The 21,349-nt window shown below is 37.5% G+C and overlaps 1 protein-coding gene and 2 long non-coding RNA genes across 5 annotated transcripts; 2 read left to right on the top strand and 1 right to left on the bottom strand.

The window, feature by feature from the left end:
* Nucleotides 1–7,431: 7,431 nt before the first annotated feature.
* On the bottom strand, nt 7,432–9,132 carry LOC116922874. 2 transcript variants are annotated; one of them, XR_006648653.1, is made up of 5 exons: nt 8,589–9,132; nt 8,433–8,514; nt 8,124–8,360; nt 7,931–8,044; nt 7,432–7,817 (listed from the first exon to the last, which is right to left on the bottom strand). It is a non-coding gene; the product is annotated as an uncharacterized LOC116922874 (long non-coding RNA). The 2 variants fall into 2 exon arrangements; XR_006648652.1 differs by lacking the exon at nt 7,432–7,817 and having other exon boundaries at nt 7,838–8,044.
* A 289-nt stretch (nt 9,133–9,421) lies between these two features.
* LOC123474374 lies at nt 9,422–10,018 on the top strand. The gene is made up of 2 exons (XR_006649185.1): nt 9,422–9,658; nt 9,728–10,018. It is a non-coding gene; the product is annotated as an uncharacterized LOC123474374 (long non-coding RNA).
* A 7,545-nt stretch (nt 10,019–17,563) lies between these two features.
* On the top strand, nt 17,564–20,825 carry LOC123474362. 2 transcript variants are annotated; one of them, XM_045176405.1, is made up of 8 exons: nt 17,564–17,673; nt 17,738–17,823; nt 17,896–18,021; nt 18,077–18,211; nt 18,270–18,442; nt 18,508–18,711; nt 18,773–18,862; nt 20,433–20,710. In XM_045176405.1, the coding sequence occupies exons 1-8, from the start codon at nt 17,669–17,671 to the stop codon at nt 20,565–20,567; spliced, it is 954 nt and encodes a 317-aa protein (XP_045032340.1). In that variant the 5' UTR covers nt 17,564–17,668; the 3' UTR covers nt 20,568–20,710. The 2 variants fall into 2 exon arrangements, with proteins under 2 accessions (XP_045032340.1, XP_045032339.1); XM_045176404.1 differs by lacking the exons at nt 17,564–17,673; nt 17,738–17,823; nt 17,896–18,021; ... (2 more) ...; nt 18,508–18,711; nt 18,773–18,862 and adding an exon at nt 19,420–20,355 and having other exon boundaries at nt 20,433–20,825.
* The last annotated feature ends 524 nt before the right edge of the window (nt 20,826–21,349 follow it).

Below are 21,349 nucleotides of genomic sequence, written 5' to 3'. Positions count from 1 at the left end.
TGTCCCCGTTAACGCAAAATTCGACGTTATTTTAACGTTATTTAATGAAAAAAAATTGGCACTATCAAATCAGTGATTTTATAGTGCCATTTTTTTCAACTTTTTAGTTTAGTTCCATTTTTTTTACCGTGAAATCACGGTCTTCATTACTTATATTGAAATTGCAGTGAAGTTTCGTTAGTGTTTTTTCCAAACGTTAGCGTTATCCGTTAAGTTAACGAACACCAAAAAAGGTCCGTTAACGGACTTTTCACGTTATCCGTTATCGTTAACGAAACATCACTACTAAATAAAAATAAACCAGATGTAGGAGCACAACCGAAGTTCGGCAGTGCTATTGCTGGTGAAGTTGTGCTCAGCACAGACCTTTACAACTGAGGCAGAGGTGGAAGGAATAAAGCTAAGAAAAGGAATGCTGACGCTGCATCTGCTCTCACTCCCACTTCAAAGAAAAAAAAGGATCCGGGCTGCTATTAGTTGTTCTGATGAAGAAGAAGACAGTGAAAGTAGCTCGCATATGGGTTCCGTGGAACTAGCCCCATCTTCTTCCAGTGACAATTACATTCCTCAAGACAAGAGGCAAGTAACTGGTAACTAACAAGTGCCACCAACATCATCAAATGGTAATGCTGTCTCAGCAAAACAACCACAACTTCAGCTTCCAACCGTTCCATCTGGGCTTGGAAAGAAATAAGCAAATTCTGAAATCAGTCCCCGCACATCGAAAACAAAGTCGGCATCACCACTGAAAGGTATGCACAACATATATGCACAATCACTGTATTTAAAATCTTTTATTTTCTATCGTGTAAGCGAGTTGCCGCGATCGATTTAATGATCGAGTTCGATTGATCGATCGATCGAGATTTTTGCGATCGAGATCAATCGATTGATCAAACCAATTTATCAGGATCGAGATCGATATCGAAAGGGGTTGAACGAAATCGATCTCGACTGTGGTGACACCTAGTGGCGGATGCAGAAAGTTTTTAAAACATTCATTAATCAGACGACATAAAACTTTTTCAAGAGTTGAGATAGTAGACGAACTTCACGTGTTGTTTTTTTTCTAATCCTAATAGAGCAGTAAAACACGTTCTACGTTGCACGTTCTCCACAAATGCGAAAATCTCATTTGTGTCGAAGTTGGTCTGCTGCGGCTGCAGCAGAGTCATAGATAGTATGGTTCGCTAGCTAGGGGAAAATATCCCATAAGTAGGGCTCGGCCCCGATCGTTTTCGATCGGGGCGAACCGCGGTTTGTCGGCCAAAAATCACCAAACCGTCGGTTCGGTTTAGCCGTTATTTACTTCGGTGCGGTTCTCGGTTTGGAATTCGGTCAAACCGGTGTAAACCGCCACCATTTTGAAATTTTTTTGAAAATTTGGCGGAAATTCAAATCAACCAATCAAATCGCGTTGAGCGTAAAGTGGCGCCAATGGTTGCCAGGTGGGACCTGAGTTGAACTTCGAACTTTGACTAATTGACTTAATTGAGTCAGGTCAGGCTGTCAGGCATTGCTGTTATGCTGAATGCTGTATACTGTATAGTCACATTCGCACCACAAGCTGTTTGAGTTTGACTGAGAATTGAATTGCACAATGGCAAGTAAACGAGGATCAAAATCCAGCAAAAGTTTGGAGTCTTCAGCTTCAGGAGCGAAAAAACGAACAAGTTCGGCTTTATCAAGCATCAATGGTGAAACTGAAATCTTGTTCGACTTTAGTGATGATGAACAATCAATTTCACGAACGTCTACTCCTGTCCGTAAGTATTAATACAATCATATGAATGAAATTGTTTGTATCTAATTGAAATTAACTATTTACAAAAGGCACAGAGACACATACAATTTTGCCACTCGGTAGTACTGGTAAAGGAAACGATGTAGAAAGTCTGTCAGAATTAGGGAAAGATAGTCCTAGCTCGACCTTGAATTCTAAATGTGTTTTAAAGTCATGGGTACGGAAACATTATACTAAAATAAGTGATGCTAGAGCTGAATGCAATTATTGCAAGAAAATAGTTATTGTAAGTGGTACGGGAACAATGTCTAAGCATATGCGTACAAAACACTCCACTAAAATAACTCTTGCGACACAAAGTACTTTAGATTCCTCTATACAAGTTGTGAAGCCATACAAGGTAACATTCATTTTGTGTTGTTAATTAACTACAAGTAACATTTATTATTATATTTATTATTCAACGAAATTGATTCACGTTCCCACAATCTGACTGAATTCGATATTGAAAACATTGACGAATGATGATTCAGAAAATTCTTATAATGATGTGGGTAAAAATACAACTGATTTTTCACATAATTTACAACTTATACTGTTGTGTAAACTGTGTAAAACTTGTTGTGTAAACTTGTGTAAACTGGTGTAAACTTTCTAAAACCGCGGTACGATTGGTTCCAAAAATTGATAAACCGAACCGCACGGGTTTGGCCTTTTTAAAAAAAGAAACCGCGCGGTTAGGCCAAAATCTTACCCGATCGTCGCGGGGCAGAGCCCTACCCATAAGCCGCTGTGTCACTTTTTTGCCTCTGACGCTACTGATACCTAGCGGATAAGGGCGGGGCTTATTGCACACATGACTTGCAGAAACCAATCATGTTTAATAGCTTTGCGCTATACCTGTACACGGGCCCATATGCTGTATACCGCTCGTACAATAACAAGTTGAATGTTTTTCTGTTTTAACTTTTAAATAAAATGATTATTTGGAATATCATTTATTACACCGTTCTACTCGGACAGCCCGCTAGTTAGTTGGAAAAACAAATGAACATTAAATATTTGTTTGTCTTTTTATTCGTGAAAGTTTTGAGAAGTTTAAAGTAAGCAATTAATAGGCATTTATTCTGCGATTTTGTTATTGGTTCGTTGGATGTTGCCAATCTTTCCTTAGATCTAAATTGCAATCAAAGATTATTTTAGATAAAAGTTAATTTTAGAAATCTGTGAAATATAAGCTACCCCCAGCACAAGTTACAGGTGATGTAGTAACCACGGCTAGAACAGGATTTGGCAATTCCATAGAAGCTGACTGCTGATTTATTTCATGACTAGCACGAACATTCAAATTTGGACTATTATTCAATGATAAACTAATAGCCGAGGTTGCTTCTGTCGTTGGATGTTGCCAATTATTCTTTAGATCTAAATTTCAATCAAAGATAATTTTAGATGAAAGTCAATTTTAGAAATCTGTGAAATAAAAGTTACCCCCAGCACAAGTCACAGGTGATGTAGTAACCACGGCTACAACAGGATTTGGCAATTCCATAGAAGCTGACTGCTGAATTTTTCATTACAAGCACGAACATCCAACAAGTGGCTATTATTCTTGGTTGGCCAACTTGCTGAGGTTGCTTGTCTCGTTGAATGTTTCATTTCATCGAAGAGATCTATATATTAATATCAGAACATTATTACATAAGAATCTTTTGTTTTGGAAAGCTGCGATCTAAAACTTACCACTAGCAAAAATGACATCTGACGTAGTGTTAGGAATAATACTGGCGTTGCTTGATGGTGATACTTCTGCATGTTTTTGTTTCGGAACTTTCTCTCTGCAAGGTGTTTTGTTCTCTTTGGTTGAAATCATGAAGGAAGCAATAGTTTTAGAAACTAAAGGCTTACGAACAGCAGGTGCTGGTTGTGTAATCCCTACTTGAAGTAACAATTATCAGTTAATTAGTGCAGATTGTTAAAACTTAACTTGTTCAATACATACCTAAACAGTGCTTAAGAATTGCTTCAATCTGCAATTCCACACTTGATTGGGATAAAAAATATTTTGGGTCGTTTTCCCTTTCACTATGTCTCCTGGGTCAAAATGACGAGTGCACAGTCTTGACCACTGCGTTAGTCCAGTCTTCGAAACCACTAATTGCCATTCAAGCACTTTTTTTCAACCACAGTCTGGACTGTGGTTGAAATTTTGTGGTTGAACTCGCAAAATTTGGTCGAGCACAACCTTGGTTGAACTTTTTGTTAACCATAAAAAGGAAATGGAGCTCAACTGTGACGAATTGGTTAACGAAAAAATACTGATTGAGCTCAATTAAGGTTCGGGCTGAGCTAAAAAGTTGACGATAAAAGGCACCCTAACTATAGCAAAAGACAAAAAAAAATTTAATAATACACTCTTGGGAATAATACTTGATAACAAATTTCCAACTTACACAAACTTGAGTTTGAGCGGTTTGTGGTGTAACCTTTCCTCGAGCCATGCTGGATTGAGAGCAGCAGAACACTTTCTTGTAAAATTTCCTTTCTCTTTGTTGGGTATACCAAAATCACACGTAGACAGGAGATACACGATAAATTATTTCAAAATGACAGTATGTTGGAAAAATTCGACACACACTTTTCGACACTAAGTTCATCGTGGCTAGAACAAAAATCTGCACACTCTGCTCGTCACTTTTGTCAATGAGGAAAGCTATCGTCTTTTCCCGTCACGTTGCGTGTTGCCAGATTTTCGACATTTAATTTTCGTTTTGCATTAGCGGGAAAATTGCAAAATCTTTTTTCGATGAATAAGGAATGCACAATGCTTTGCATTTAATTGCTGAAATTGGCCAAGATTTTTGACACGACATTCTAGAAGTGTTAACTGAATAAATATGAAGTCTTGAAGATTGAAGTGGCTTAGCAAATAAGTCAGTTTTTTGCCAGTTCAATTGTTGTCCAACGATGACGACTGCCTTATTGTGCTCGATTATATTTGAGATTTTAACTACGGATTCATCTTCGAGAATCACGCAGCTGTTGGCGTCATCACATTTCAAAACCATTAATTTAAAATGGATTTCTTTGTACTGTTTTCCGGCTCCTGTACTTAAAATGGGCCCACTAGTATGTTTAATATTCAGGAGAGTTTTTCCAGTTACCATCTGGTTAGAATGAATCAAATTAGTTTCTTGCTCATACATACGCCTAACAATTTGAGCTAGAATGCATTCGTGTTTTCGAACCATTGTCTTCACTTTCTTCATGTTGTTTTCGAAAGTAAATGAACTGTAGCGGCCCAGTGCTCCAAATCTAATTACATCGTCAGCCAAGTGAATGATGCAATGAACGTTGTATGAAATGAACCAATCCCCATAAAGGGATTTACATTTTTCCACAAATAGAATCAACATATCTTTGGCGTACAGTTCCGGTACAGTTATAGAACCTGCCTGTGCGCGGTTCTATAACTGAATGGTTCTATAGCCAAGCACTCGATCTTAATGCCACCTATCGTCGATTCTTTCATCCCTCAAACTTTGGCGTTCTTTGATTGTAAGGGTATATAGCGCAGTGGTAGTAATGTTCGCTATGGATCTAGAGTCCCGTGTTCGAATCGCTGCGATGATTATCTTAAAATCATTTTAAATCTATGTTTAACATAGTCTATGGATATAAATGGTGAGATACAAGTGTATCTTCACTGCTGTGGGACCATCCACAGTCAAAGCTTTCCCATTTCATAACAGACACAGAGAAAAGTAACACAGTAACTAATTTGTTTTCTATTGTTTCCGGTATGAATCACTTTGCCGCCTATTATACTTAGTTGGGTCATTGAACCTACTTACAACATTGCCTAAAAAGATAAAACCCATTGCAATAATATTTTGTGCATGTTTTAAAAGGCAAAATCCGTTGATTCGCGCCATGGAAAAATAGGTCTAGTTCATAATGCGGCCAACGGTGGCGCTGAAACACGGCAAAGAAAATTCGGTTCGATAACCGAGCCGGTTCCACAGCTAGGCGGTTCTATAAGTGGACCAGTACTGTATTTATTATATTACGTTTCTTGACAGAGATGAGGCGATGACAGAATTTTGATTGCTGTGTGCAATAACATAAAGTGATCGTAGAATTCTTTTAGTTGTTTTTTTCCTTTGAAAATGTTTTTCAATGTGGCTGGACCTGTGTACAAAAGGAATTGGCGCAATTCCGTCGCCTTCCATCGTGCAAGCTCAGCTAAAGAACGAGGCTTTCTCGAAAAATCACTTGGAATGAAATCGACAATATTCATCAACGTATAAGATATTAGGTCAATATTTTGACGACCAATTCTTGTAGCAAAAGGGCCACGGCTCCAAAGCCACAAGAGTTTACGCACTACACCAAGGCACACGCAATGCATATAATCAATTGTGAATACACTTATCATGTCGATGTCCAATTATTCCAAAATTGACGTGCCTGTGTGATGACCTCCCCCTAGTAGAACGAGATATCTTATACATATATTTAAGACACGGAAATATTGTCACGGGTGAAAAGGGAGATTGGTTATCTCTTCACAGAGATGAGTCATCCGTTTCTTTGACAACGCTGAATCGTGGTGAAGAAATTATCGGGAGAAGTCCACTCTAAGAAAGATACGCAGATACGCAGTCCGGAAGGGGAGTAATTCGCGCGACGGTATAAAATGCTGCCCCGAATCTGCGTTAGATGAGTCTCCATGGAGTGAGCTCCCAGAGCTGGGCTCCGTTAGAGGAGTTCCCTGGTTTCCCTAGAAGACTTCCTACGCTTCTCCAATTTTTGGTAATGGGTTTCCCTTTTTTGTTCAAGTTAAACCATTGTTTAGATTTAAGTCATCACTTGTTGTATTCATTTGTTCTTGTCCAAATATCACTTGTGTGCCAATATGTATAAGGTCTCGTTCTTGAAGATATTTATCTGGTAATGTATTGTCATGTTGTGGTCATATGTCAACCACATATCTTTTAGACATCTAAAAATAATATCTCGTAGAAGTTTTACTGATAAATTCTACTATTAAAATTATAAGTAACTTAGAAATAATAAAAAATTGTTGTAAACAAAGTGCTGCATTTTTTACATAAACAGTAACAATTTGAAACAATTGAGAAACATTAAGACATAAACAAAAATGACAAGTTTCTTGATTGAGATTTTTAAAAAGAAAAATTATTGGCATATGCTGGATAGCATACCTCTAGCTGCTTATTCGGCTTCTGAAATCGTCTTTTGTTATTAGTCATTTGAGTTTTCTTGATCCTCTGCTACTTGGATAACTTCCGCTTGTCTACGTTTGAAAGTGCCTGCAGGGTCAATCCGCGCGGATTTGACAAATCCGATGCGCGACCAAAACTCGGATTTCGTTGAAATTTGGTAAGTGAATCAATAAACATGTTTAAAATTTATTGGCCAAAGGATTTTTTTTTGCGCAATTAGGGAAAAAGTTACAGCAAAATGAAAATCAGATTTTTTCATTTTGCCGTAACTTAGGATTTTTTCCGCGTTTTCATTTTTATTTATTTAAGACTAGTTTTTATTTCTCTATTGATTTTTGAATAAGTACGTCTTATTCAGTTTTTCACGCTCTTTTTAATGGTATTTTTTTGTTTCAAAATTTTTAAATTTAATTACGTTATTTAACTTTTAAATGTTCAGAGTGTGTCTTACAAAAGTAGACCTTAACAGATTCGCTTCTGAGATTTATTTGTAATTTTTGCACTAAAAAAAAGAGGACATATCATAGTATATGCTCTATTTATTTCGCTAGGGTTAAATTCTCCATAGTGCCGATTTAATTGTTTGAAATCTCCCTATTTTGATGTAAAATATTGGCTTCGGCGGCCATTTTAACTCATCCCTTTTCCCTGTCTCCCCTTTTTGACCAATCCGCCAAGACCGCCTGGGGTAGTCAGTCATCTTCCTCGTCGCTGGAATCATTTTCATTATTCTCGTCGGTGACTGGTTTCGCAACCGTTTTTTCAATCATGTTTAACTTTTCGTTCATTTGGGCCAACACTGAAAACACGGACCTGGCTGCTATCTTCGTAGGCATTATAATGAAATGGATGTTAAAAAAATAAAAGTAAATATTAATCTGTGCAGAAAAATTTACTAATTTTAGGAAATGATTGTGAGGTTTTCGGTTTTCCTTACTCCTATTTCTGCATGGTGCCGTCAGATATTCGGTGTCCATAGAAAACGATTGTACCATGTTCCCATTTGACATTCCTTGTGTATCATTTGGAAAGCCAGTACACAACATTTCGTCTGAAAAAAGCGAACAATGAAGTTAAACACAAACTGAAATATCTCGAACTTAGAGAAATACAAATAATTTCTCACTTACCATTGATCTCCTGACTATTCTGCTCAATATCCGTGCAATCGTTATTGAAATCCAAACATGATTCGTTACCATCATTGTCGGTAATAGAACGTGCTGATGGTTGATTGCTGGACGTATCTGCTGGCACTAAACAGGTAGTAGATGATGACTTCTGGATCTGTTGTGGTCGTGGTGTATTAATTGCTTTTGGTACAGTCTCTACTTGATTTGTATCGTGTGGCTTTTCCTTCTTCTTTTCTGTTCATCAAAATAAAGATTATTATAAAAAAAGTAAAGTTACACACCTTAACAGCATACAAGACACTTAACTATTCTGAAGTCCAGACTCCAGAGGGTGGAATAGGTAGTAAACTGATTTTACTTGGTCCAGGTGCTGATCGTTTAGCGATTCCTATACATAAATTTAAAATATATTGTTATTACCAGTTCTCTATGATGCTTACATTTAAACAGTTTATTACAAACCTTTTCCTTTACTCGCTGTTGTGTTGGTCTTAAGTAATGACTTGGAGGTAGTAGCAAAGTAACTTTCAACGTTCAGACTGACATCACTCTCTTGTTCTGTGGTAGCTTCACCAGGCAGTTTTCTGCTTTTCAAAGTAATTTGTCGACAACCTCTTCCAGTTTGAGAGGGATCATTTGGCAGAATTGGCAAACCTTTTTTCGCACGGGGGAGATTTTGCCTAGCCTCTTCATAGGTATCTAATAGGACAAATATTTAAGTGAATACCATCACAACTATTGAAATATAAATTATCTTATTTAAATTCTCAACTTTAACAACCGGTTCAGCTCCACCGATCAACATGTTTCGTTTATAGGCTGACGAGTACGAGTTATCAGTTATGTACAAAATGTCCTCTTTGACCCAGTTCTCAGCTACAATCTCTACCCAACACCCTTTTAATGGTGCTTCTTTTGGGTTTACAACTAAATGAGACATATTCAGGCAGTAAAGCCGGAAATGCCAAAGAAAAGAATAACTTACGGACCAATATGGTCATTAAAAATCCTGACTTCTAAAGCGAACGACAAGTGTTGCTGCAGCGTTGCTGTTGTTTCCTGTTTTACTGAAATGTTAACATTTTTAAAAATATTGTTTCAGAATTTCTTAATTAACCAGTATTATTTATTTGTTATATTTTGAAAAGCCAATTATTTAAAATATATATTTATTAAGCATTAAATTTAAGATATTTTAATAGTTCCTATTGTTGTGCATCACTGCTATTAACTATCGATATCGAGCTATATAAGCATTATTCAGGTCTTACTGTGTTAGAGACAGATGAATCGCCATTTTTCATAGTCTTCAAATTTAAGTTTCTCTAGTTGGCATGGCAAAACAGTTAAATCGTAAAAACTCTGTGGTATCTATTGACAGTAGAAAGATATTTCTTCGATTGTGGTTTTCCCCATTGAGTAAGGAGTATATACAGTAATTTTTCCTGTTATTTATTGGACAAATGGTGTGGATGATAGTGTGACTACAACGTCAATAACAGTTGCTGGAAAAGAAGGGAGCCATACAGCAAGTATAAACTCCTACCCTTATAATTTGTGTCATTATTCTTCTGATATTTATCGTTCAAATTCTGCATTAGGCACCTGGTGTGGATGTCAATGTTGCTACAACTTCACTGATACAGCAGTTGATGGTCAAGAAAACTACGAGCAAGTCTACAGCAAGTCTACACCACACATTATCTTAATATATTTAAGGTGATTCCTTTCCTTTGTCCTCATCTGCATGTTTATATTGTACGTTATGCTATATTTTAGCTTAAAATTTTGAAAAATGTCAAACTTACAAAAGCGTAAGTTGAAAAATTTGGTCGGACCAAGACAGAGAGCACGCTGGGTCAGGGAATTTTTAGATACAAATTTTACTTTAACCGATGATGCAAAACCTACTGACCAACCAAATGCTGATGTTGAAGTTTCAAATGTCACTGTTAGTTTTGACATGGTAGATGCTGCTGAGGTGAATAATTTTGAATGCAATGTTCAATCAGAGGTTGATTAAGAGGACATCAGCTGTTCTGAATCAGAGTTTAGTACTTTTTCTTTTGATGGTTTGACTAACGACATAGAATTGTTTGGTAGTTTCGGGGATCATGAAATTGCCGAGGATTTCAGTAACAGCGATGTCGATGAGGCAGCTGATTGGGATATTGAATCAGAAGTTGATGCTCATTTAGATAAAAGTGAGTTCCAGAAATTATTTAAAAGACGGCTTTTCCATTGGGCAGTTGAATCTAATGTTTGTAGTGAGGCTGTAAATAATCTCTTAAAAGTTTTGAAAACTGATCCTAATTATTCGTTTCTGGCTAAAACGTATAAAACATTGTTGGGTACTCCTAAAAAGGTTGATGTTATTGGTGTTAGCCCTGGTTGGTATCATGGTTTTAGCATTAAAGATGCCATTGTCGCTTCTCTTAATTCAGTAAATGCCAAATTTACATCTCAACGTTGTGAACTCCGCTTGTTAGTGGGCTGTGATGGTACAAATGTGGGTAAGAGTTCTAACAGTCAATTTTAGCCAATCATTGGGAAACTTTGTCTTGATGGAACAGAACCTTTTGACATAGGATTTTATCAAGGTAACGCAAAGCCTCATAATGTAAACACTTATCTCACACATTTCCGTGACGGAATGTAGACTTGATAAATGATGGGTTTCTTTATAATGGATGCCATATTAAGATGAAGATCAAAGCTTTTTGTTGTGATGCACCGGCATGCAGTTTTATTTAAAATGTCAAACCTTGTGGGTCACACTATGGATGTATGAAATGTGAAACAAAAAGGGTGACTATGTTGTCAACATATCCGGGAAAGGGGGAAGAGTCACATATCCAGAGATTGATGCTATGATAAGAACTGACGAGTCGTTTCGTGATCGGGAACAAGTCCAGCATCATGCTGGATCCTCTCTTTTGGAAACATTACCTATAGATATGATCGAAACATTCTGTATTGATCCTATGCATCTAGTTTACATGGGAGCAATGCGGAAATTACTTTTTATTTGGGTTCATGCCAGGCGACTGATGAAAGTAAAACTGTCATGGCAAATGATGAAGGAAGTTTCAGACATTCTTGTGGAAATAAAAAAATTCATACGTGTGAAGTTTCAAAGGAAAACTAGAACACTTGATGAACTTTCACGGTTCAAAGCGACTGAATTTCGTTTACTTCTTTTATACATTTTGCCAATAATTTTAAAGAATAGACTTCCGGATTTAGTTTATCAGCACTTCCTTTTGCTTCACGGAGCAATTAGAATTTTGTCATGCGAAGCAAGTGTCAAAGACGAAGCAAACGTGGATTACGCAATAGTCTGTTAGTCTTATTTATCCAGAAGTCCGTAATGATTTACGGAGACCAATTTGTAACTTATAATATTCATAATCTGCAACGTTAAGGAGAGGAATGCAAACGATTTGGTTCACTTGAAATGTATAGCTGTTTTGTGTTTGAAAATCACATTGGAAAGTTAAAAAACTTTGTTCGCAAGAGTGCAAAACCTTTACAACAGTTAGTCAATCGGTCTATCGAGATCCGATCTAATCCGCAAATCCAAACTGTAACGAAAAATCAAAGTATTATTAAACTCCTTTGTGAACATAACAATGGTCCGATGATGAACGGTCTTCGTGGGCAGCATTTTTCAAAAGTTTGCTTTAAGGAACTAAGGTTAGTATCAAAACTCCAAACAACTGTGTTGTTATGGAAAATGATGATGTTGTGTTGATTGATAATTTTATTGAGAAAAGCGACGGACAAATGTACGTTTTAGGAAAGAGATTTTGAAACTCTGGGTCTTTGTATGATTTCAATGGATTAGATTCCAAACTGATTGGGACTCAAATTGTGCACTCATTGTCTCTCAATATTGACTGTTGGAAATTGAACTTAATTTAGGCTAAGGCACTCAAAATTCCAATTATTCACAACACAATGGCAAATTGTTTTGGAATTGCTACGTTGCTGAACTTTGATTTGTAGTAGAATGTGTTCTTAATTAATTGTCTTTTCTTTTTTAAAATATTTCATCCATTGCATCTTCATTGTAATCGTGCGCACAACCTGGCTAGCCTTCAATCGACAATGCGGAATCGGCCTTTCACAACTTTATGTCATAGCAAACTATGTTCTCAAATAATCGAAGTTTTATTTCTTTTCATATTTCATCAATTGCATCTATCCTGAAATCGTGAGCACCTCCCGCCCCCAATTGGTGATGCGAAATCGGCCTTCAAAATTCATTAATCTTGTAATAATTTCTTTGTTGAATTGCAATATAATTTTTTTTTGGAAAATGTTGTTTCATCTTCATTTTTCCTGGTATGTTGACACGATTCAAATAACATATGTTTAACATATTTTTTAGATTTCCTGTATAAAGTTATTTGAGGAAGATATTCCCCATTGATTTTTTAGATACAGTACCCACGCCAGGTATTGGATCACCTCGGTCCAAAAATGGCATTTTAACCCGCGCGAGATAGGCCTAACGGTGTCTCGCGCGTGAATTTCTTTAAAATACTAAGATTGTTCGTACGAGGTTAATTTTTTTTATCAGAAAGATAAAGAACTAGTCTTTATCTTTCTGATTTTTAATTTGTAAAAAGTATAGTTGTTGTATGGAAAAAAGAATCATTTTGAAATATTGGATAACCCCCCGACATGTGCTGCATTCATTGTCCCTACCCGCGGCTATGCCGTCGGGTATGGGAGAGGGTCGAATGGTGAGAAAGGGACCCAAGTTACAACCAAGTTTCCCGACGGCATAGCCGCGGGTAGGGACAACGAATGCAGCACATGTCGGGGGTGATCCAATATTTCAAAATGATCCTTTTTTCCATATAACAACTATACTTTTTAAAAATTAAAAATCAGAAAGATAAAGACTAGTTCTTTATCTTTCTGATAAAAAAAAAGTAACCTCGTACAAGCAATCTTAGTATGTAAAAAAAATTCACGCGCGAGACACCGTTAGGCCTATCTCGCGCGGGTTAAAACGCCGTTTTTGGACCGAGGTGATCCAATACCTGGCGTGGGTACTGTATGTATAAAAAGTTATTTCTTTGTACATATGTTTTAGATGTAGATGAGATATCCAAAAACAAAAAAGACAGTAGAGAGACAGAAACATATCTCCAAGATATCCAAAAGATATCTCGTTCTACTAGGGCCGTCAGTTTTATTTCTAAAATTTTTTTCACTTTGAAGTGGAAAACATTTTTCCAAGAGAACTACGCGGCCCGCCCACTTGCCATGAACCTCACATTTTGGACAACATTCATAACCATTGTGAATTTTTATTTACTTCATTAGCGCATTGGCTGATGCGTCACAACTAAATTCAAAAATGACTATTTTTAACACTTTGCCACGATACAAAAATCCGTCACGCTGAAGTTGAAGGGCTTCATTCACAAAATCCTCCAAGTAGACGTTGGCGTTTGCTGGTTTTGAGTTACCTTGGCAAACTCCTAGCAGGAATGGGGGCCATTTCTCCATCAAGGAGTTAAAGAACGGACATTGAATTGGCCAAACTTGGCATCCGGATGGTTTTGCATGTGGAAGGCAGTCGGCATTTATAAGAAATTTTAAAACATCATCCAAGATTTCTGGCAAATGGCCTCCGTACCTATCAAGCATATACTGAATACGACGAGTGAGCCCAAAATGATAATACTGACCAGTTTCAACTTCTTTAAGTGGTGTTTTCTTCATTGTTTTAAGTAGCGTTTTACAACTTTTTGGAATATTTAGTTTGTCGTAATCGGGCATAGTTGGGAGCACATTATTTAAAAGACCGTCAACGGCATTTTGTTTAACGCGATATTCGACGGCGTAAGACGCTAGCTTTTCTTAAAACCAGGTGCTGGGACGTCATCAACTAATTGGATTTCAGTTGTTAGTTCATCGTCACACCATGCGCCTTTGGGGTCATCATAATCGCTAAATAGCTCGCATTCATCATCAGAACTATCTAGGGGATCGAAGTCACTTTCGTAGTAAAATTAAATTACTGTTTCGGAATACTCTCATTAGTGTTCTACTTGCTGGGAATCGTCATTGAACACTGCCTCTTCAGTTGTATCCTCATAAGCGCAATTATCTTCTTCCTCATGTGGCACACTACCGCCATTATTAAATGCTGCAACGGAGAAATCTGCTTCAACAGATAATAAAAAATTACCCATCTTCTGTTGCACTTTTCTTCTTTTCGGTCGTCGCCCAATATTTGCACTGTTAGAAGCCATTTTTATTTTCTTGTTTCAAAAACACATAAAGTTATCAGAGTTCAGCACAAACACACACAGGAGTACGTGTTTTTTTTTACTAGAGACTTTCACTTATTCTTTCCCAATTGGAAGCACAGTTGCCAGAAAACATAATAATTAAGATTCTCCAAAGCGCACACGCCAAAAAAAGGAGCCAAACTAGTTTTGGACTCATTTGGGCCCAAGAGCAACACAAATTATGTGCCCATAAAAAACCAATTTTGGACTCAACTAATATTTCTTTCCATTTACCGCGTCAACATTGAACGGACAAAAGCCGTCTTTTTCCGGCCAGTGTGGACGGTACAACTGTGACGGTTTTTTTACCAAAAGGAAACCAAACATTCAATTTCGAAGAAAAAGATTTTTCAACAAAGGATGAAATAGACCTTTACTTGACTGATAAGGACAAAACAGTTGCAATGCTGGATCGCCATCCAGCTATCAAAATGGTTTTTCTCCGCTCCAATACCGGTCTGTCCAGTTCCCCAGTAGAAAGACTTTTGTGTGTCACATCCCTTGTCTTAACTGCAAGGAGAAACCGTCTTTTAAACAAACTTTAAGAATACTTTTTATTCTTCAAAATTTATAAAAAATTTTAATGTATGCTTATCTTCAAATATGTTGGTTGGCAAGCATAAATATTACCGTGATTTTTATTTTATTTCAAAAACGATTCAAATCGTGTTTTAAATAATTTTTTTTGTGATTTTGATTTCTGATTTAATTTGCGATTAAAATCAATTCTAGAAAATGACAGGATTTTATTTCAGATTTAGATTTTAGTGATTTTAGCAAAATAGTTTGGTTTAGATTTAAATTTTGTTTTATTAGATTTTGACAACACTGGAACTTAGGCTACCCCTCTAGTAATGGTTTTTCATACAGAAATGCTTACAATATGGTTATTCTGAATGCGTTCTCCCTACTTTTTGAATATCTAATATGGATATCATAGGTCTTGTTTCGTCACTTTTACGGTAAAAATACCTTATTTCATAGGGAAAAAGTAGAAAGAACTAGTTTCACAGTAGATATTGTAAACGCTTATTGTTTCCATATCAATAAATATCCCCTTCTTAAGCTACTGTGTTGCTTTTTTTTTCCTACTTTTTTTAACCAAATTGTTGAAATATATACTGTACAACTTGTATGCTTATTTAGTTTTCAAATAAAATCAATTTAATGCATTCTAAAAATTGATTGAATTAGTTGTCGCATAAAGTAAACTTCAGAAAACAACAAAAAGTTTGAAGAATTCTCTGTATTATTCTTTTTCAAACCAAGATGTAACACCAAACGATAGTAAAAAAAATTTGGTATTTAAACTGTCATATCATAGGTACCGGATTTTGCACAAATAAAAATTTCCGGATTCTCAGGTGAGACACAACATTACCAAATTTTTGCGGGAGATCACAAGACTAAAGGACTATTTGACTACAATAGCCTATTTTAGAAGATCAAAGTATTAATGAGATGCATAAAACTATTTTTGGGGAACAAAATTTTTTTGGGGAACAAAATTATCCAGTGCTTTCAAGATGAACTGTATTCTTATTCCAATTTGACTCAGAACGACGACTTTAGATTCGAACGACTTTGCCTTTAGATTAAAAATGGATGCCATAATCTCAGATGATGTTCGAGCCATTCTTTTGCTAGTAGGTCAGTTACTAGACGAACAAAAGATTTGAAAGCAGTTACGGCACGATATGGAAGAATAAAAAAAAATGCTAGGATTATCCTTAACACTTGGTATAAAGAAGGAGTTCCAGAGAATCTTTATGACGAGCCGGCTCATGAATTCGTAACAAGACATCGACTTCAGAAACTAACTGTGAATACAGCAACTGAAGAAGTCACATCGCCTTTATGTAATTCATGATGAGTGATGTTGCGCAGTGCTACCAAATAACATCTGAAATATGTACTAATTCACACAGCAATTAGCAAGGTCAACTTTTCCCTTAACATTTATTTTGTTTTCCAATAACCATTGCTTATTGCACAAAATGTTACAGTGCAATGCACGGATTCCAATAGTGATAGTGATCATGAAGATGATGGTGTGCCTCAAAATTGTTATTTTAAGAAACAATAGAGGAAAAGTACATATTCACTCAAGCAACTATTGCAACACTTTGCTGCCGTAACCAATCAACGTAAAAGCCACTTAAGTTGCCTTTTAAGACTATTGAAGGACCATCAGCCAGAACCCGACTATGTTTCCTTGCCAAGCACAGGTCAGCAACTTATGTGCATTGACAGCAGAGATGAGGTAATTATTTCCAAATAATTGAATTATTCAGTCTTTTAATTTAACAATTATATCATCATTAATTTTTCTAAAAATACGCATTAACTATTTTAATAACAATTACCTTTAACCAATATTGAGATATACACCTTCTTAACAAAAACATTTTCTTTAATAGGTGAATCATGCGTTCTACAGAAACAAAAAAACTACACCAGCTCATGATTCTCTAGCTCGTGATACTCGTGCTTTTAAAAGAAAAAGATGACAGCCTTAGAAACCAGCTAAAGTGTTAAAGTGAAAATATATCTATTTTGGACTAGAATCTGCTCTAGCCGGAGTAAGTGCTGGCTTAGTGTCCAAGAATTCAGATGTTCTACAATACATCAACATTCACCGTAAAAATCATCAAATTCTTCCGAAATGTTTGCGAAACAAGGTAGAGTCTTTTTCTGACACAGCTGGTCTTCATCAAGCGGAGCAGATTTTTATGAACAGTGATCAAGCTTCAGTTCTCCAAACATCTAGCGCGATTGAAACAAATCTTCCGCATTTCAATGTCGATATCCATGTCGACGGAACAAGTATATTTAATAATTCTGAAAAACCATATGTGAACGCCATCTTAAGTAGGATACATTCGATGAAATCTTCATTTTACTCAAATGAAAAAGACAGGGTTGGACCACCGCGGTTAAAATCTACCGCGGTACTACCGCGCGGTAGCGGTAGTACCGCAATCTTTTACCGCGATATGCTTAAAATTTTCACAATTACCGCACTACCGCATGTCATGTATACTACCGCACGGTAGCGGTAGATAAACGCCATCTATCAGCCAGAAAATGAACTATATTTCATTAAAAAATAGATGGCAGCACGCCATTTCCTCAGCCCCTAACGCTTGATGTTCATCTATAAAGTTTGTAATTCTCAATAAAGTTACTGAAAAACGTTTGATTTAACAGATTTAGTCTTTTATCATCATGGGGTAAGTCAAACTTGTCAATTTTATTATTATTGAGTGTAATGCAAGCATCCAAACTTTATTTTAGTCGAGGGAATCGATCCCAGCAAAACAAACGAGGTAAACGCAGTGCACCTGTCAGGAATGAAAATAGTGTTTTGTTACATCAATCAGGTAGTTTAGTAGTTGCAAGTTCTGACTTTACCTATGTAACTGTATTTGAAAAAATTTTTCATTCACAACAAGTTAATCCACCTGATGCAGCACAAATTGATGATGTTGCTGTCGCAGAACCTGCCACTGCGAAGGAAGCTTCAGTACCAGCTTCTACCAGCACTCAATCTGTTCAGCGTGGGCAAACAGTTCATTCAGGTAATACTCCCAAACCTAATCTTTCATATCCTATTATTCATCTTTTTTATTTTAGATACTGAGGTGATGGGCCTTAATGAGTTGGACACTTCTCGTGATGACAGCAATCTATCTTCTTCAAGTCCCAGCAGAGATCGAGAGAGTGACACAAGGAATCCTGAAGATGCTACTAGTGTCCAATCTTTGAAAGGTATATAAAGAATAAATCTAGTCATGTTTCTGTAGATTACTTATTATGGGTTTTGTAGAATCTGATGACATCAAAAGGCTTTCCTACCCACCATCCTTCTTCAAGTTTATTGAGCCCTCGGCGAAAAATGGAAGCTCCCTGTACGCTTGTCAAGTGAAAGATTGTCCCAGAATGGGAAAGACTCTATCGGCGATAAACAACTCTAGAGGAAACTTGCGGGCTCACATCAAAGTATGACGTACTTGGTATGACAACTTGTTGAAGATGGTCGATTTTATGCCTTTTTTGGTCTTTAGACGGTTCATAAGGAACAGCTGGAAAAGTTTAACACACTTTGTAAAGAAATTGATGCTACTAAGTTGATGGGCGTCCAACCTCTTAGGGACCATTCGGATAAAAAGATCGAGACAGATCGTAAGCCAGCCTTCGTGCAGCAGGTCTTGTCTTTTCAAGGGTACCAAAAACTTGTCACACAGAAAAACCTGGATGAATTCATTCCGGTAATTGTTACTGGCATAAGAGAAAGATTGTTGGTAAACTTCATCTATTATCCTTTTACAGGAATACCTTTGTGACGCGGTTCTACCAGTCTATCACACAGAGACAGAAGCCTTCCGGACTTACACCCGTAAATTGCAACCTCGTCTTAAAGTCAGGAACCGTGCATTCTACCGAAAGCAGATCGCCAGTATGTATATAAAGAAGAGAGCTGCTCTTATGAACCAGTTGCGAGGCGCATTGTGGATTTGTACAACTGCCGATGGATGGACTTCTAGGCGGCGGGCGTTCATCGGCATCACTGCCCACTGGATCGCTCCAAACCTGAAAAGGCGTTCCGTATGCCTTGCCGTAAGACGCGTCATAGGAAAGTGTGATTTTGAAATTATTGCCAAGCTCCTAGAAGGTGTGTACGAAGAATACGACATCCTTCACAAATTGACGGCAACGGTGACGGACAACGGAAGCAATTTTGTGAAAGCATTTCGTCTCTATGGATCCTCGTCTCTCCACTCCACCATCGAGAGATCCACTTCGACTCAAAATCAAAATGCGCCTCTAAGGGCAGCTTCATTGGACGTTTTGAACGCGTCCACCTCTAGGACGACTCTGCAGCCAGTAAATGTCAGGTCAAACAAGATGGTACTAGACTAGCAATCAGTTTCTTACAATGTCGGTACTGAATTCTTTTTTTTTAATTTCAAGGTGACCGGAGAAGACAACATCGCCGCTCTTCTAGAAGATGAGCTTTCTGATTTTGAAGAGACCGATGATGAGATCGATTCGTTATCTGATCATGACCATGATAAGGAAAAGGAGGATCAAGGAGAATCTGCAACGGAGCAAGAGAGTGAATCCGAAATTCAAGAAAATACTGATGCTGACATGAATCCAATTTCCTTAACGGCAATCCTAAATAGTGGTATTGACGCAACCAACATTTACATCCTACCACCTCATCGTCGGTGTGCATGCCACACATTAAACCTGATTTGCAAGTGTGACATCTATAAGGATCTAGAACCGGCTCTCAAGAACCTAATGGAGGCAACCGATAAGAAACTGACTGCTATCTGGAATAAGCAAAATCGAAGCTCTAAGGCTTCTGACACGATCATAGAGAGCCTTGGGATGCTCTTTATCATTCATAATGAAACTCGTTGGAATTCTTATTTCAATGCCATGCAACGAGCCAAATACTTCGTCACAAAGAAAAGGACCGAACTTAAAGCACTTTTTGAACAATTCGGGATTGCGTATTTCCGCCCAGCCGAAGAGGAATTCATTCGTGAATACGTCAAAGTGATGGAGCCTATATCAGAAGCATTGAATGTTCTTCAAGCAGACGTCAACATCTCTATCGGTTATTTACTTCCTACGCTTACCATCCTTCTCAATAAGATGGAAAACCTGAAGGAGAAAGGCGGCATCAAGCACTGCAAACCTCTCCTAAACACAATGATCGAATCAGTAAAGCGAAGATTTGCTGAAAGTTTGGCTGACGCAGAGTTGTACATCGCCGCCATGGTACATCCTCTCTTCAAGGCAAAATGGATGCCGGAAGGCGAGGAGCGTGATGCTAAAGTCCAAGGTATTGTAGACGTCTTTCGATCCTTCAAGAACGACCAAGTTGACTTGGAAAATAGGTATCTATACAGTTACACTAATTCCATGATGTAGTGCTGTGTTTGTTAACTTCTTGCTTTAATTTTCATTTTACTAGGAAGCAGTCTTATTCAGCGGCCGATGGTATTCAAAGCGAGGATTCGGACTACAGCCCGCAGAGAAAGAAGACCAAGAAAGATTTCTTCAAATCAATTTTGACAAACACAGTACCAGCGGAATCCAACGAGGTTGATTTGTTCCTTGCCGACCAGTCTACAAAGATAAGCAGCCTGAACAAATACCCAACCATTAAGGCCATATTTATCAAGTACAATGCTGCATTTCCTTCCTCGGCCTCTGTCGAGCGCTTATTCAGCGTTGCAGGAAGGATTTTTACCCCACTAAGGGGTCGTTTGTCAGACAAAAACTTTGAACGCATGTTATTATTAAAAGTAAACAAGTTCATTGATTCATAAACTAATTCTTTCAATCTGAAATACAAGACAATAAGGCAAACTAAATGAAACCTAAATGCTTGTGATTTTATTTTGTCTTAGCTATCCGCGCTACCGCAAACGACCACCGCAACCGCGGTAGGCTGTCAGACTACCGCGGTAGTAACGTACCGCGGTAGAAAATTGAAATCTTGCGGTTACAGCTACCGGGTAGCGGTAAATTTTTTTACTACCGCGTCCAACCCTGGAAAAAGACACCATCCTATATTCTGCTAAGCTGTTTTTTATCGGGATTGAACATCCCGAAAAAAAACCAACAGCCAAAGAACTGACGATGGAAGTGATAAAAGAACTGAAGTACCTAGACCCTCATGATGACAGCGAATGTGAAAGGCAGTTTACCGCAACTTTACGCGTCGTAATTGCTGATACTCCAATGCGCTCCTTTCTTAAAAGAACCCTTGGTCATATTGGATATTGGGTGTGTGAACGGTGTATTCAGAGAGGCATCATGGTCTTATACGCCGGTGATAAAAAAGGTAAAATTAACTTATTGAATACTAATGCACCGCTACGACGG

This window comes from Daphnia magna, linkage group LG7 (assembly GCF_020631705.1).
Source record: "Daphnia magna isolate NIES linkage group LG7, ASM2063170v1.1, whole genome shotgun sequence".
Classification (NCBI taxonomy): Eukaryota; Metazoa; Arthropoda; class Branchiopoda; order Diplostraca; family Daphniidae; genus Daphnia; species Daphnia magna.
This window is presented reverse-complemented; position numbering and strand designations above follow the sequence as displayed.

Excerpts from the sequence above, each read along its gene's own strand:
- LOC123474362 (XM_045176404.1), top strand. The coding sequence starts at position 19,595 with ATGAATCCAATTTCCTTAACGGCAATCCTAAATAGTGGTATTGACGCA. Across the intron at positions 20,356-20,432 it reads CAAGTTGACTTGGAAAATAG|GAAGCAGTCTTATTCAGCGG; the intron begins GTATCTATACAG and ends TCATTTTACTAG.